At 36.6% G+C, this 16,373-nt stretch overlaps 1 protein-coding gene across 4 annotated transcripts in view; it reads right to left on the bottom strand.

Moving 5' to 3' along the window:
• NBEAL1 (neurobeachin like 1) overlaps positions 1 to 16,373 on the bottom strand; it is a 204,769-nt gene that overhangs the window by 145,115 nt on the left and 43,281 nt on the right. For all 4 annotated transcript variants that reach the window (XM_069075326.1, XM_069075329.1, XM_069075327.1 and 1 more), the window contains 4 exons: positions 10,601 to 10,682; positions 9,937 to 10,064; positions 6,147 to 6,229; positions 653 to 738 (listed from right to left, as the gene is read on the bottom strand). In XM_069075326.1, the coding sequence (XP_068931427.1) occupies positions 653 to 738; positions 6,147 to 6,229; positions 9,937 to 10,064; positions 10,601 to 10,682 (379 nt within the window). The remainder of the gene's footprint in view (positions 1 to 652; positions 739 to 6,146; positions 6,230 to 9,936; positions 10,065 to 10,600; positions 10,683 to 16,373) is intronic.

Here is a 16,373-nt window from a genome sequence, read left to right on the forward strand (position 1 = left end):
GCTTAATTATGTAAATGGATTCCATATAAAAAGGAGGGCTATAAGATTTTCTAAGGCTAGGATAGAAAGTTACTTAATTTATCAACATCTCTTGGTTCTAATACTATTCCTTTCTTCTTGTTTGTTTCTATCTGGTTCCCATAGTCTTCCTAGTTTCTGATCATTTACCTAAACACTGAATTAAGTTATTTCCCTGACTCACACAACATACTCGCAACTTTTCCTACCCAAATGGCTCTGACCCACTACTTCTAAGCTTGCTATTTGTGCATTAACAATTGTGATTCAACTATCTCCTAGCACCTACTTGCCCCTCCAGCCTGTGCCAAAGTACTTCATACCCAGAGCTACCAACTTCCCCACACACTAGTCTTACAGAAACATAAGCAATATGATTATCACTGAAATCACAGAAAGAGGAAGTAATGAACATTGTGAACCAAGTGCTCAAAAATTAAAAGCATTCCTTCCCAGTGCCACTCAAGTTCAACTTCCAGGTCAGATGATAAAGCAGAATCAGTTATCAACTTTATAGGGCATAAGACTCTATGCTTAATTTTAAAAATACATTTATTAAGCACCTACTTCATGCAGACACTATAATAGCTTTTAAACATATAACAAACTCTTGTTTTTTTAATATTTTCCTCACCTGTCCACCAGTTACAATGGCTCCAAAGAGATGTAACAGGCAACATTTAAGGCTTTCCTTGAGATGTTCACTTTCCTGGAAACACTCTGCAAATTAAACACAGAAATAAGTTTACATTTAACAGTGTTGGTTGGCTAATTATATCTCAATTTTTAAAAAATTATGACAAGGTTGAAATAAACTTTTGCTGGATCCTACTTGAATACATCTGGTTTTCTAACAGTATCTTCAGTAAGGCATTTCTACTGTTATTTTATCAATATTGATAAAAAAAAAAAAACATTCATGTGGAATTAATTTTAAATTATGAATTAATCAAGTCTTCAAGTAGGTTCCAATACAGAAATCAAATGTGTACATATAGTTGAGACCCTAAAATCAATCAAAAGATCATTATTATCTCTTTCCTTTATGATATCTATGTAAGTATAACTAGTGTCTGAAGTTTTCAGAGTGAACAAACAAACTGACAGTTGTTGCTATAAGAATAATCTCAGGGGCAGCGAGGTTGTGCAGTGAATAGAGCAAAGGCCCTGGAGTCAGGAGGACCTGAGTTCAAATCCAGCCTCAGATAACTTAACACTTACTAGCCATGTGACCTTGGGCAAATCCACTTAACCCCAACTGCCCTGCTTTCCCCCCTCTAGAAAAGCAAAACAAAACAAAAAAGAGTACTCAAATTCCTTAGTAATCAAAGAAATGCAAATCAAGGTATTGTTATGGTAACATTCCCACACTTGCTAAAATGGCAAAAAAAATAGCCAAAAAATTATAAAAGTAAATATTGGTAGGGCTGCAGGTAAACACAAATTCTGGTACAAACATTTAAGAGAGGAATCTAGAACATGAGAAAAGAGCAACATATTAGAAGCCCCCTTCCTCTTCCCTTTAAGCCCTCCAATTAGTTTTTTTAAATGCACCAGAAAGAACAATGATAAAGAAAAAAAAGAGAGAGAAATAGTGGTAGGTCCCCCATTGAGACCAGAACTATACCCAAAAGAAATGGAATAATTCTGCAGAATTCCTGAGCAGAGACTAGACTGGGGGGAAAACAGGAGCAGGTAGGACAGAAATAGTGCCCAACTATTACCCAAGTGTCACAGCATGAAGCACCCAAACAGCTCAATGCTGGGCTCCCAAGAAGCCCTGCTGGAAGCACAGCAAGAGCATAGGCATGCTACATGAGCTGCTATGGTCCTACCCAGGAGACAGCCAAGAATTCACCCAGTACCCAGGAAGTCAACCTCCAAATCACAGCAAGAAAAAGGGCCAGAGCAGTGCCTGAGACCAATTAGTCTGACAGCAAAGGAAATAGCCAATTCCATGAGACAAGAAAAGAAGACAGAAGGTGCCAATAACAAAACTTAAGTTAAGCCACCAGGAATCTCAGTCAAAACCCAAAAATTCATGAAGAAGGCAGGGCCCAGGCTTAGTCATCACATCCAAGATTAAGCAGGGCCTATCTACACCATTCAAGAGTAGGCAAGAGAGCAGAATCTGAGCCAAGTATAAAGAATCCAATAACTGAGGCTAGAAGAGAATGAACAAAAGAAAACTCCAAACACAATGAAGAAATTCCTTGAAATGAGAGATGCCCAAGTAATCAACCCAAAGAAGAAAGTGAATCCCCAAACAGACCCTTCTCCACAAGGGCAAAAGTACCCGGAAGAAATGAAACAAGTTATACAAAATGTAAGGATAAGGCAAATGAAAGCTTGAAAGCTAGGGAGGGAAAGAAAAAAAGAAAAATTAATAGTTTAGAACAAAGTACAAAATCTTATACCGTGTTTCCCCGATAATAAGACCTATCCCGAAAATAAGCCCTCCCCTTACTGTGTAAGATTCCTCGAAAATAAGCCCTATTGAGATTGCTACTGTAGTGAAGGTGATCCCCTGCGCTACACACTACGTTACGGTACCCTCTGTATGCACCCTCCCCCCACCCCCCCCCCCGTGAAACGCACGCCACACTCCGAGCTGCATCCAATCAGAGCTGCAGCAGTGAGCGCGTCATCCTGTTCTTCCCCAGTGATTTGCTTGCTGGCGCCACTGAGAGCAGTGCCACGGAGGAGAGCTGAGGCAGGACAACATAAAAACCCGGTATGTAAGCGGGAGTGAGGGGGCATGATGGAGGATAAAAAGGGCATGATGGAGGAAAAAAGAAGAACTCAGGGGGCATGATGGAGTGAAAAGAAGGACTGATGGTCATAATTTTATTATTCTGTCTGTTTTGACCCCCAGACATGAGTACAAAAAGGAAGAGCTATACTGTTTAGTATAAGAAAGCAATTGTAGAGGAGTCACATGGCAAGAATCTTGCAGTTTTCTGTAAAGAAAAACTTTTGGATCTTCGAATAAATAAGCCCTCCCCTGAAAATAAGCCCTCTGGTGTTTTTCTGTCCAAAAAAAATTTTAATAAGACAGTGTCTTATTATCGGGGAAACACGGTACAAGAACTGAACTGTCTGAAAATTAGAATGAACAAAACAGAAAACAGTATTTCCATGAAACAGCAAAAATATTAAAAGAAAATCTAAAGATTAAAAAAAACAGATGAGATAAGGTATATACATACTATCAAAAACAAATCACCTGACTACAAGGTCAAGGAGAGAGAAACTGAGAATCCTTAGACTATTACCTGAAAATCATAACCAAAATATCCATGAATATTATATTTCAAAAAATCATAAATGAAAAGAATCCAAACCTATTTGAACAAGAGGCAAAGTAATAATTTTGGGGAATTATAAAGTTCCTGGAAAAATTCTAGGAACGTCACAGCCAAAATGCAGAGCGGAAGGAGGGAGAGAGAGAGGGACTGAGGGAGGGAGGAAGGAAGGAAGGAAGGAAGGAAGGAAGGAAGGAAGGAAGGAAGGAAGGAAGGAAGGAAAGAGGGAAATATAGTCAGTCTTTCACAATATATCCACTATGGAAATGTTTTGCATAGCTACACATGTACAACCTCTACTGAATTGCTTATCTTCCCAGTGAGGGTGGTGACGAGGGAGGAAGGGAAAGAATCTGGAATTCAAAGTTTTAAAATCAAATGTTTAAAAATATATACATATTATTATTATTATTATTATACATGTAACTGGGAAATGAGATATACAGGCACTGGAGCATAGAGATCCACTGTGCCCTACTGGAAAGTCAGAGGTGGAATGAGGAAAGATATGGGAGAGAGCAGATTGGGGAAGGGGATATTCAGTGGGATCACTGTTTTGGGGTGGTGGGTAGAGAAAAATGGGGAGAAAATTTGTAACTCAAAATCTTGTGGAAATGAATGATATAAACTAGAAAATAAAAAAGAGAAAAAAATTAAAGTCACATAGCACATACAGAATGTTTAAAAAAATCACAGAATTAAGGTTCAAAGTTCAAGGGTCATGGGGTAAAGTAAAATAGAAAGTGTACCTGAAAGTGATTTTATTCTATTTTGCTGGTCATAGGAGAAGGCCTTAGAAGTGAAAAGGCGGGGGGGGCCCGTCAGGTAGCACAGCGAGTAAGAGCACCGGCCCCAGAGTCAGGATGACCTGGGATTGAATCCAGGCTCTGATACTTAGCACCACACCCAGAAATAATTGGCCATGTAACCCTGAGCAAGTTACTTAACCCCAATTGCTTAAAAAAAAAAAGAAAGAAAAAGGAGTAGTATTTACAAAGAGCCTGCAAGTATAAGTAATACCAGATTAATCTCACTTCCTTTTTTGAAAAAATTAATAACGTAGTAAATGAGGGCAATGCTGTGGATGTAGTTTACCTAGACTTTAGCAAACTATTGATAAAGTATCTGATACTATTCTTGTAGAGAAGATGGAGAAATGTGGATGGGATGATTCAAAACTGGTTAGGCTTCCAGACTTATAGAGTAGATGTGAATAGTTCAATGTCAACACAGAAGAAAGTCTCCAGTGCTGAATTCTGTGCGATTTAACATTTTTATCAATGACTTGGATAAAGGCATTAATGTTACATTCATGAAGTTTGAAAATGACACTGTTTTCTCTTTACTTTGATGTTTACTCTTTTTTCTAGTCACACCTTCTAGATCAAAGCCTTTTTTGAGGCTAGGTTCTATGCAATTCTGAAAGGAATAGCAGGATCCTCTTTGATCTTTATCTGGAGTCTGGGTAATAAGGGCTGTGTTCAAGGACCTTAAGAGCAACTGGCTAGTGTGGTGTGATCCAAGGTATACCCAGATCATTTCCCTCCTGGTTCACAGCCAGAACACCACAGCTGTAGGCTACCACTATACTTAGCTAGACCTTGGTGCAGGCTTCCATCTCTCTTCCCACAAGGACACACCTTCATGTTTCCCTAGATTACCCTGGTCCCTGAAGTAGAAGGCTTCCATGAGCTGTACTCATGGCAGGACTTTTCTATCTGGCTTTTTTTTTTTAACATGCAGGCTTCTGGCTGTCTATTTTCTGCAGACCTGGGCTGGCAAAAAGCACTTACTACAGTTTCTCCTTGACTTTCTCAATCATTTCTTAGTCCAGTGCTTTTTTTTTTTAATCCTTGCTGGACTAGTGAGAAAGTTAGGTTGTTCTGCTTCCACTCTCTCCACCATATTGAAGAGTCCTTGAACCCAATTATGTCTTACTAGTTTTGAGATCAATACTCTATCCACTATAAAATGCTCTCTCTCAAAGAAATGCAGATTAAAACAACTTCACATTACTATCACATAGCTCTTATACTAGCAAAGAAAAATTGTGCTGTGGACCCAGTATTAAAGAAAATAAGTAGAAAAAGTCAAAATTATTCACTGCTTATGACACTGTATATAGATTCAATACTTCCTGAGATCAATACATCATTACGTACTCAGAGTTACATAGATGTTCACACCTTTTGGTCAGTTATTATACTCAAGGGAATATGCACCAAGAAAGAAATCAAGAAATCTAAAGTACACAATTACTTACTGTTTGAAGAACAAAACAAATGTAACTCTACAAAGAATAACAGAATTTAAGATTTGGAAGGACTTTTAAGAGACCAACTAGTCAAATCATCTTACTTCACAGATGAGGAATCTAGAGCTGAGAGGTTAAATGAGTCATTCAAAGTCACAATGTAGCTACTAAATGGCAAAGCTAAAAATAACCTGACTCCTTACCCTTTTCCTACACCATGCTATATTTCACAAGATATATCATGATTTTCAATAGTCCCTCAAAATACACATTCTTATAAACCTCCAAAGTTTCATTTTTCAATTAAAATATACTGAGCTGCCAAAGTTAAATTTAACTTTCTACTTAGTATGAAAATTACATGTGCTTTACGAATAATTTATAAAACTGACAACATGGGATACAAAGAATGAATTAATTATTCTACCATAGGAACATTACACACAGTACACACTTAATAAATGTTTGTCTGCTGTGTCAAACAATCTTCGCTTTGTAAATTTAACAATTATAGCAGAATGGGTACCAGAAGAAAACTATGACACTAATAAACTGAAAGTGTTACTTACGGTAAAAGAAAGGAATGAACTCCACTGTGAGAGAAGCTGGCTTGTATTTCTGTCTGCTTTTTTCCACAGTACTGAGGCTCTTTCTGCATTTAAACATAAATTTTTTAAAAAATATCAATGAAGAACAACTAGAAGACGTACAAACATACACCAAGATATTTCTGAATAAATCAAAAGGATAATGAAAACCCAATATATAAACTTAGGGGTTTTTTTTTTAGATTTTGAACAATAAATCAATATGATGGTCTTTGTCTAGAATAGGATCAACACCAATGTGTATTTTACTGCTTTGAAAAAATTTAACAATTGCAAAGCGTCTTTTATCCACAAAAGCAAGCTTCTGCTAATTTACAAAAATAAGGCATCCAAGTTTCTTTCCAATTTGATATTGAGAATGAACTTTACTATGAAATTCTTACTCATAAAGAAAATTCGTGTTAAAAAAAAATAAAGAAAATTGTGTTGCAGTTTTAACAATTTAACTGAAAAGATTGGAACTCCATAATGATAATTTATCAATCGCCTTAGGTCACCCCCATGCCCACCCCACACTCCCCTGGGCCTGGTCCAGCATGTTCCTGAAGTATCAAAAACATGCAGTCTTCAAGAATTTGAAACTAGAATATATTAGACTTGAAGATACCCAGGGTCACACATCTTCTTGACCTCCAATCCTGGACTCCTGGATTTCAAGTATCTAAAGGTTCTCAGCCTCTAGGCTTCACCATAGAATAGGCCCAGTGAGAAGGGCAGAGTTCCTGTCGACTGGAAGGAGGTTTTACCAGAATAGCCAGGCTTGCCAGGGATGATATCAGATACCAGTCCCCCACCTCTCACATTTCTAAGACTATGCTTATAGCAATGAAATATTAAAAGCAGATAAAGAAGAATCTAGAAATATCACTTAGAACAGTAGTGTGAAACTCAAATGGAAAGGGATCCTGCAGCAAAATGACTTAGAAAATGACAAATTAATGGTATCTTTGTTGCACTATATTTTTATTTTGTTAAACATTTCCCAATTACACTTTAATCTGGTTTTGGCTGGAATTTTTTGGGAGTCTGCTCAAAGACTCTGACAACTCTGACTTGGAACATATATAAAAAACAGAAAATGAAGGATTATCTTTATTTTCCTATGTATTTTAAGCCCAATTAGAGAATTGTAGAATAATTCTGTATAACCCTTTGTGAAGTCCTATCTATTCAGGTATCATGAAATGAACACAGCTTCACAGAAATAAAAGATTTCCTTTTGGTTTATTATTTCAAACTCTGTCAACTGAGGGAAAAAGATCCTTTTAAACTAAATTCCTTTTAACTTACTAGGTAACAAAGATAGTGCAAATTAAAATCAATTTAGATCATCTACAAGTAGGTACAGACTTGTAGTTAGAACCTCTCCATGTCTATTTACATTTTATAAACTTATGTAAATTTAGTGAAAGACCACTAACAAATCTAATATTTTAATCTCTTCATAACATGTGTGCTACCAAAAGCAATAATGAACATCCTCAGCTGATAAGCAGAAAGAAAATGTACTTCTACAGTTTGTGACACATAATTCACTCTAAACTACCTGTATTAGATACAGTAGACAGACATAAATGAGAATTCCTTTAATTGTAGCACTTAACTGATAATCTAGCAACATAAATCAAAAAGGGGTAGGAAAACAATTTCAAATACATCCTCAGATGTAATAAAGCAATATGAAAGAAAAAATTTGAACTGAAAACAACTTCAAAACCAAGTTCTACATTTAGTGTTGTGTCATCACAAATTACTTATTTTCTGGGCATGTTTCCTTAACTGAAAACTAGGGTAACAACATTTGCTCTACCAATGACGTAAAGCTTTTGTAAGGAAAGTACTTTTGTAAACCTCCAAGTGCTATATGAGTAAATATTTATTAAACTCTTTGAAAGCTGGTACTGAACCTATTTAAGTTCATTTTTTTTTACCATAACCACAATAGCACACATTTAAGTGTTTAATAAACACTATTTTATGTCTATCCCAGTGCTAGGTAAAGAGCAAGTACTTCATAAATTGATAACATATTGTGAATTAATTGACTGATATTAGAAAAGGTTATACACCTTTTAAGTTTCTCTCAAATCTCACTGAGTTGGGGGGAGGCTAAAATTATATTAAGTTTAAGTTAACATCATCCTACATTCAATATCCACTGAGGAAATAAGCAAAAGGGCAGAATCCTTAAAATTATTTAGGATTCTGAAAGTGAAGACAAAACTGCTATTACATTGAAGCCAGTCTAAATGTTGCCTAAGCTTCACTTCAGCATAAGCAATACAATTTTAAAAGGCTCAAAATCTTCTATTATTTCTTAAACTGGCATTATTTTCCTTGTCCTTCTGGAAGCCTGCTAATGCCTAAATTACTAGGAAAAAAGTAAAGAAATGTTTCTATCTTTTCACTAAATCAAATTCTTGTAACTGCCCAATTAACTTCAAAATCTGATTAAGAAATAAACAAGGCTGAAAAGTAGAATAATTCTTTGAGTTACTTTCACCTAAACCACAAAGTTCTCAGCCCATGCTCTCATTCTATGACATCCAATTGTCTTGATTTCTAAACTTCATTTGCCTCTCCATCTCTAATCCTTCTTCACTCTTCTGTTTCAGAGATAGAGGAGCACCCTTCTCTTCCTATATAATGCTTTAATCTTCCTTACTATTCATGGATTTACCTTTAATTGCCCTTGGATTTCAGTTTTTTCTGTCCCTCATTCCCAATCTGTTGTCACATTCCTATTTACCTGTTTTCTTTTCATCTGTGAGAAAATGTTCTCTTTTCTTTCTAGTTTCTCTGTCTCTCGGACTATTATATTAAACTGTCTCTCTCTAACTTTCTGTGAGGAGACTTTCCTATGATGATCTTTTTGAAAACTCTAAGCATTCTGTTTGGTCTAACGGTGTTAAAATATTTAGGAAAAAAAAAGTTCACTATTAGGAAACCTCTGGTATAAGTAGGAAAAGTAGGAAAGAAATACCCACCAGCTCAGAAAGAGAGTGACCAACTGAATGAATTAAAGAAAGGGTAAAGATTAAAGTGCATTTTTGTCTCCATTTTAAGAGACTCTATTAAGGGTTTGTTGGGAACCATGAGGCAGAATGTGCAAGAGGACTAAGCACACTAAGCAACTGACCAAGCATGGTCTTGGTAAAGGAGAAAGACTAGAAAGGGAAGAAAATGCAAAGAGGTCTATAGATATCAATTTCTCATTGAGAGGTGACCAAAAGAAGTCCCAAGAGCCACGGAAAAACACTGAAACAATCTCCCAGAAGTATAAAAGAAAGCAGACGTATAAGTGGAGATAGATAAGCCCTAAGCTTAACAATGTACCACTTAAGCGGTAACTAGGAGCTTATTTTTCATAACTCTTACTTTAATTAAAAGAGGAACAAGAGATAGAGTTCAGGACTTGGAATCAGGAAGATGGGTTAAAGTCACCCCTTCAACACTTCCTAGTTGTATGACCACGGGCAAGTCATACACCTTCTCTTATAGTCTCAGGTGACTTTTTAAGATTCTAAATTAGACACAAGTGAGGAATTCCATCATTATAAATTTAATCACCTTAAAATAGCTTCTACCAAGCATTTATTGTCTCCAACTTATACTGTGGCCCAAAATTTTAGTCTGTGGAGCTTTTATCTATAACTTTTCAACTGTTTTCCCAGAGAATAGAAGGTATTACTACCATATTCTCAAATTATGTGAAATAACACATTATAATTTATGATACTATGTGACATACCCTGCAATTCTATGCCTCCAGTTTCGATATGGGTCATACAAACTCTCACAAAAAGCCAGTGCATGTCTTACAAATTCTTCAATAGAAGTCTGATCCGCCACGTCTTTCTCTTTTGTTTTGCTTTTTAGCTAAGAAAAGATAATTAAATACCAAAATTTAACTTGACAAATAAAAATCCACAAAATTTTCATTTATTAATTCAAAAAAGTCTAATTTTCTAATATAAAAGAATATATTCCTATCAAGGTAAATTAGGATCATTTAATATTTATCTAAACTGAACAGACTCCTAAAAACTGTGGATTTTCCACATAGAGCATTTAAAATAAATGTAAAAAATCTTTTAAATAAATAATTCCCTTATTAGGATACATGATAAATGAATCATTGGTCAAGAATTCTCTGGCATATATTAATGTCAATTTTTCTAACAATATTGATTTTTTAAATTAAAATCAGCTAATTCTAAATAAATCATGTTAATAAATGCTTATTTTAAATGTGAAGATATAAAAAAATGGAGCTGCATATACCTTTATAAATTCCTCTTAAAAATTACTAAATCTCTGAAAACATTTTACTCCATATACTATACTACAAAAGCAAATGCAAACAATCTATTTTCTCCTATTACATTTTTAAGGAAATGTTAGTCCACACCTACTTGCTGAATATAGAGTGTTGTCATGGTGATAACATGATTAATGTAGGAACAAGTTCCAATTTCTTCCACATTAGACAGGTTTCTGTAAGAAAATAAGAATTATAGTAATTTATATGGAAATATAAGAATAAAATACAAAAGCTTTATGTAAGCATTAGACAAAAAGCAACCATCTAGCTTAATTTTAATTTAAGCAATATAAAAAATGAAACATGAGATCAATCAAGAAACTTGAAAATGAGACTCTGAATAAAAACTGACCTTAAACAGTATTTGAACCTTACAAGATAAACACAGGAAAACTTAGACTTCAAGTGCCAAAGAGAGGCAACATTGGCTTAGGAACCAAGAGACTGGAGTGTGATCCTGGCTGTATTCTCACTGAGTGGTGGAATCATGATTAACTCACTTTACTTTTTCACACCTCAGTCTCATGTGTAAAAGAAGTAGATAGGTTGTACAAGAAAACAAATTTGAATTACATGAAAAAAAGTCATTAAAACAATGACATGATTCAATCCCACAATAGTAGTACCAAGCATATGCTCCAAAGAGATAAAAAAAAGACTCATGTACATAAAAATATTCATAGCAAAAAAAACTGGAAACAAAGTTTACTGGGGAATGGCTTAACAAATTGTAGTACATGAATGTAATGGGATATTTTTATATCCACAAGAAATTATAAATTCAGAGAAACACAGGAAAATTATGCACTGCTACGGAGTGAAGGAAGCAAAGCCAAGAGATCCATATCTACAGTGATTACAATAACATAAATTTAAAAAAAACTAAAAGTTAGCTGAACTCAGGCTAAATGCAATGACCAAATATGGCCCCAGAAAACAAATGATGAAATGTAGTTTCTTCACCTGGTAGATGGGGAACTATGGGAGTAGAATGTTGCATACATTGTCAGAAACATTAGCTTTGTTCAACTATTTTTTTATATCAGGAAATGGCATAAAAATGTAAAGGTATTAACAAATTTTTTTTAAAATAAAGTAAAATAATTAAACTAGAGCATATTGAATGCTACTGTCAACTCCAATATTCCATTATTCTATAATTCAATTCTCCTGTTCTACTTAACAAACAGATTTTGAAGTTCTCTGGGAGGAAGTCCTTCTAGTCTTCTATTTCATATATTCTCTGTAGACATCTAGTAAAATGCCTTAGTAGAATTTGAATTTTTCTAATCACAAGACTAATTCTGAAACAATCCAAAAGAAAATTAGAAGCAATTACCTTAAAGCACAGGAGAGAAGTTTTAAGTTAAATATTATGAAAAACAATTCTACATCTCTATAATTTCTATTTTGCTTTCCCATGTATTTGGCACAACTAATCAACTTTTTAAAGTTATATAGTTTATTTCAATTTATTTCTTCACTCATTCATTTACTTAACATGCTTTTATTAAACACCTAACAGGTGCCAGACACTGGAGATACAGAGATATTAAAAACAAAAAAAGAAGGAAGCAATATATATACACAGAAACAAAAACAAAATATTCTCTAAATGCAAATTAATTAGAGGGAACACTGGCAACTGGGAGGGGGGAAGAGATCAGAAAAGGCTTTAAATAAAAGGGTGGTACTTGAGGTAAACTGGTGGAGGTGAGGAAGGGAGATCATGGATGGGAGACAGCTTCTGCAAATGGCCTGAGGGGAAGAAATAGAATGTCAGTCATCAAAAAAAAAAAAAAAGAAACTAGTTTGGTCAAAAGGCAGTGTATATCATTGTATAATAAAACGTAAAGGTAGGCTAGAGTCAAATTGAGCACTTGTGATAGTAATGGCAATTAAAGATTCCCCTGCACTTTAAACACTTGAGTAAAAAGACTGCATTTTACCCTAGAAGCAACAGGGAACCACATAAGCAAAGAGGTGACATAGTTGGATCTACGCTTTAAAAATATCGGTGTGGCAGTGTAGCATTAATGATACTTGCAGCTGCTGTGGAGACCAATAACACCAGCACACAGGAGGGCTGCTAGCACAGGTTCTTTGATCTGTTTTTTTAAAGGAAAGACAACTTCAAAGGGGTTAAGGATCTTACTTTAATTAAACAATGTTCCAGTGGAGGATTGGTATGAGAGATCTCCTCTCCAAACCTTGATGAGTGACTCACATTCAGAGGCAAGAGGGGGGCACTTAATAATGGCTAAACTTCCTTCCATGAGCCCCCAAGGCAATATCTCACCTCAGAATATGTATATATATATATATATATATATATATATATATATATATATATATACACATATAATACACACACACACACATACACACACATACATACACTTTCAACTAATAGTCTCAGAGCCAGAGGGCATAGTGGCTCAGTGCCTAATTGGCTCAGTACCAAAAGGTGTAAAAGCCTTCTTCCAAGCAAGCCTCCCTATAAGCAAGCTTTCCCCTAAGCAAGCTCCTCCTAAGGCAAGTTCATCCCCCCAGGCAATATAAATCTCCCTGAATATACATAGAGTTTTCACGTGATGGGTTCTATGTGCTTCAGCATAGAATGTATCACTGTTGTGAACTGGGCTGGAGTTCAAAGCAGCAAGACATCAGTAATTGAAACACCTGTGTACCTTTAGACCTGGGAACACAGCCCATGTTCTTAGGGAAAAAGGGAACACACTGTGGTCACATAGGCCTGTAAATGGACAGGGAAGATCTTATATTCCCCTTAACTCTTCAGGCAACTAAGTGGAAGATATATTAAATAGGGGAGAAACTCAAAGCAAAGGGATCAATTAGGAGCTTAGGAGTCCATGGGAAAGAAGGTAAGGGCCTGAACTAGGATGAGAGACCAACTAGACTATAAGGTCTTTGAAGGGAGAGTTTACTCTATCTTTTATGACTTTATAGCAACTAAAGTAGACATATGAAAGAATGCTTCAAACCACAATAGGAAAAATGCAGATAAAAATAACCCTAAAAGGGAAGCTAGGTGGCATAGTAAATAGAGCATCCTGGAGTCAGGAGGACCTGAGTTCAAATCCGACTTCAGACACTTAACACTTACTGGCCGTGTGACCTTGAGCAAGTCACTTAACCCCAACTGCCCCTCCAAAAAAGGCATTAAAAAAAAAAAACAGATAAAAACAACCCTAAGGCTGTCAACAAACTGACAAAAATGACAAAGATGGAACACTAATATACTGCTACTGAAGCTATGAATTTGTCCAACCATTATACAAAGCAGTTCAAAATTATTCAGAGGTAACTTGCCCAAGGTTACACAACTTGTCTAAAGCAATATTAGAACTCAGGTCTTCCTGACTCCAAGTCCAACACTCTATCCACTGCACCTCAAGCTTGGCCCCCCAAAAATATATAAAAAGATACCTTTCCTGGCTTTTTTAAAGAAGTGAGAGACTAAAGATGTGGAACCCTACATCTAGCATCAGATTTTTCAATATGTTGGTTAGTTATGCTGATCTATTTTTTTCTTCCTTATTACAAGGGATGGCATTTCTGGAAGGAGGTAGTTGGGATACAATGGGAGATGTAAATGATATTTTTTAAAAAGATACCAATAACATTTATTTTTAAAAATTGAAGTCTAACATGATACCATGAAATTGTGCCATCTCTTTCTTAAAATAATGTAGACACACATTACCACCTATCTGAATTATTATAATGACCTCTTTACAGGCCTGGCCACCTCCATGTTCTCTCCCACCCCAATCCAACTAGATATGGCCATCAGAATCACCTATTTTCTTCTTGGTTTTTATTTCACAAGTAGGAACATGCATGTCAACTCTCCTGTTCTCTAAACTCTTTTCCTTGCCAGTCTTTCTCACTTCCATTTTCTAGCCTTCTGGTCTTTCACATAAAGCTGTCAGTGAGGAAATTTTGATATAATTTGTTTAAACCTATCAATGGGCAGAGTCAAGATAGCAGAGTAGAAGCAAGACCTCTGAGCGTCTCCAGCTTCCACCTTCCCAATCAATGTAAAAAGGGGACTCTGAAGAAACTTTGGAGCTGCAGAACCCACAAAATGACACAGAGAAGCTAACCTCCTACTGAGGACAGCCTGGCAGGCCAGCAGGAATTGGCCAGCACAGAGCTCTGGGAGCAGAGCCAGAGGTTTTAGCCCCAGGGTGGGCCTGACCAGCCCCCGGCCTGAGGGACTCCAGATTAGCAGCAGCTGTGGTCATTTCCAGATTTATCAACACAAAGAGGCAAAGGACAAAGTGAGAGGTCAGTGCAGTCTGGACTTTGGGACCCAGTAAGTGGGAGTGCATCGGCTGCTGAGACACCTGGAACAGCCAGCCAGCGCCACATGGCAGCTTCAGCTCCTGGCCTGCAGAGTGTAGGGGGACCAAGCACCAGTCTGAGGGGTAATCGCTCTTGCTTTAACCTGCTTGGATCTGGATTGCAGTCTAGGGTGGAGGTCTTGGGGTGTGTGTCCAGCTTGCCAAAGTGTGTGGAGGCCTCAGAGAAGGCACCCAAGTAATACTTCTGGCAGCTGGGAAAACCCCAGCGTTTGGGACGAAAGCTGCCCTGTCTGGTGGCAGAGTCCCACTGTGGCAAAAAGCCCAGGGGTCAAGCGACTGAGGGGCGACATGACCAGGCAAAGGAAACAAAGCAGACAGAAGATGCCAACATTACACTCCTATTTTGGGGACAAAAAGGAGCAAAGCATGGAACAGGAGGAAGACAGTGAAGTCAAAACTCCTGCACAAAAAGCTTCAAAGGAAAATACAAGCTCGTTACAGGCCATAGAGGACCTTAAGAAGCAGATAAGAGAAGTGGAGGAAAAATTGGGAAGAGAAATGAGAACGATGAAAGAAAATTATGAAATGAGAGTCAACATGTTGCCTGACTGAGGAAAATTACACCTTAAAAAATAGACTAACTCAATTGGCAAAAGAGGCTCAAAAAGGCAATGAGAAGAATGCCTTAAAAAGCCAAATTTGCCAGATGGAAAAAGAATCTCAAAAACTCACTGAGGAGAATCATTGCTTCCAAATTAAATTGGAGCAAATGGAAGCTAATGACTTTATGAGAAATCAAGATGCTGTTAAACAGATCCAAGCAAATGAAAGAATAGAAGGCAATGTGAAATACTGCATGGGAAAAGCCACTGACCTGGAAAATAGATCCAGGAGAGATAATTTAAAAATTATTGGACTACCTGAAAGCCATGATCAAAGTAAGAACCTAGAAATCATCCTCCAGGAAGTTCTCAAAGAAAACTGCCCTGACATTTTAGAACCAGAGGGGAAAATAGAGGTTGAAAGAATCCACCGATCACCTCCTGAAAAAGATCCCAAAAACAAAACTCCTAGGAATATGATAGCCAGGTTCTGGAACTCCCAGGTTAAGGAGAGAATATTACAAGGAGCCAGGAAGAAACAATTTGAATATTGTAGAAACATAATCAGGAAAACCCAGGATCTGAGAGCTTCTACAATGAGGGATCGAAGGGCTTGGAATGTGATATTCCGGAGGTCAAAGGAGCTGGGATTAAAACCAAGAATCACCTACCCAGAAAAACTGAGTATCCTGTTTCAGGGGAAAATATGGTCATTCAGTGGAATAGAGGACTTTCAAGCATTCTTGATGAAAAAAACAGAGTTGAATAGAAAATTTGACATTCAGATACAAGCAAGAGAAGCATGAGAAGGTAAACGGGAAAAAAATCATAAGGAACTTACCAAAGTTGAACTATTAACATTCCGACATGGAAAAACAGTAATTGTAACTGATGAAACTTTTCTCAGTATGAAAATAGTTGAAGGGAATAG

Source organism: Petaurus breviceps, unplaced genomic scaffold, assembly GCF_028583685.1.
Source record: "Petaurus breviceps papuanus isolate PSGF00001 unplaced genomic scaffold, PetGlider_PUasm1.0 90903, whole genome shotgun sequence".
Lineage (NCBI taxonomy): Eukaryota > Metazoa > Chordata > Mammalia > Diprotodontia > Petauridae > Petaurus > Petaurus breviceps.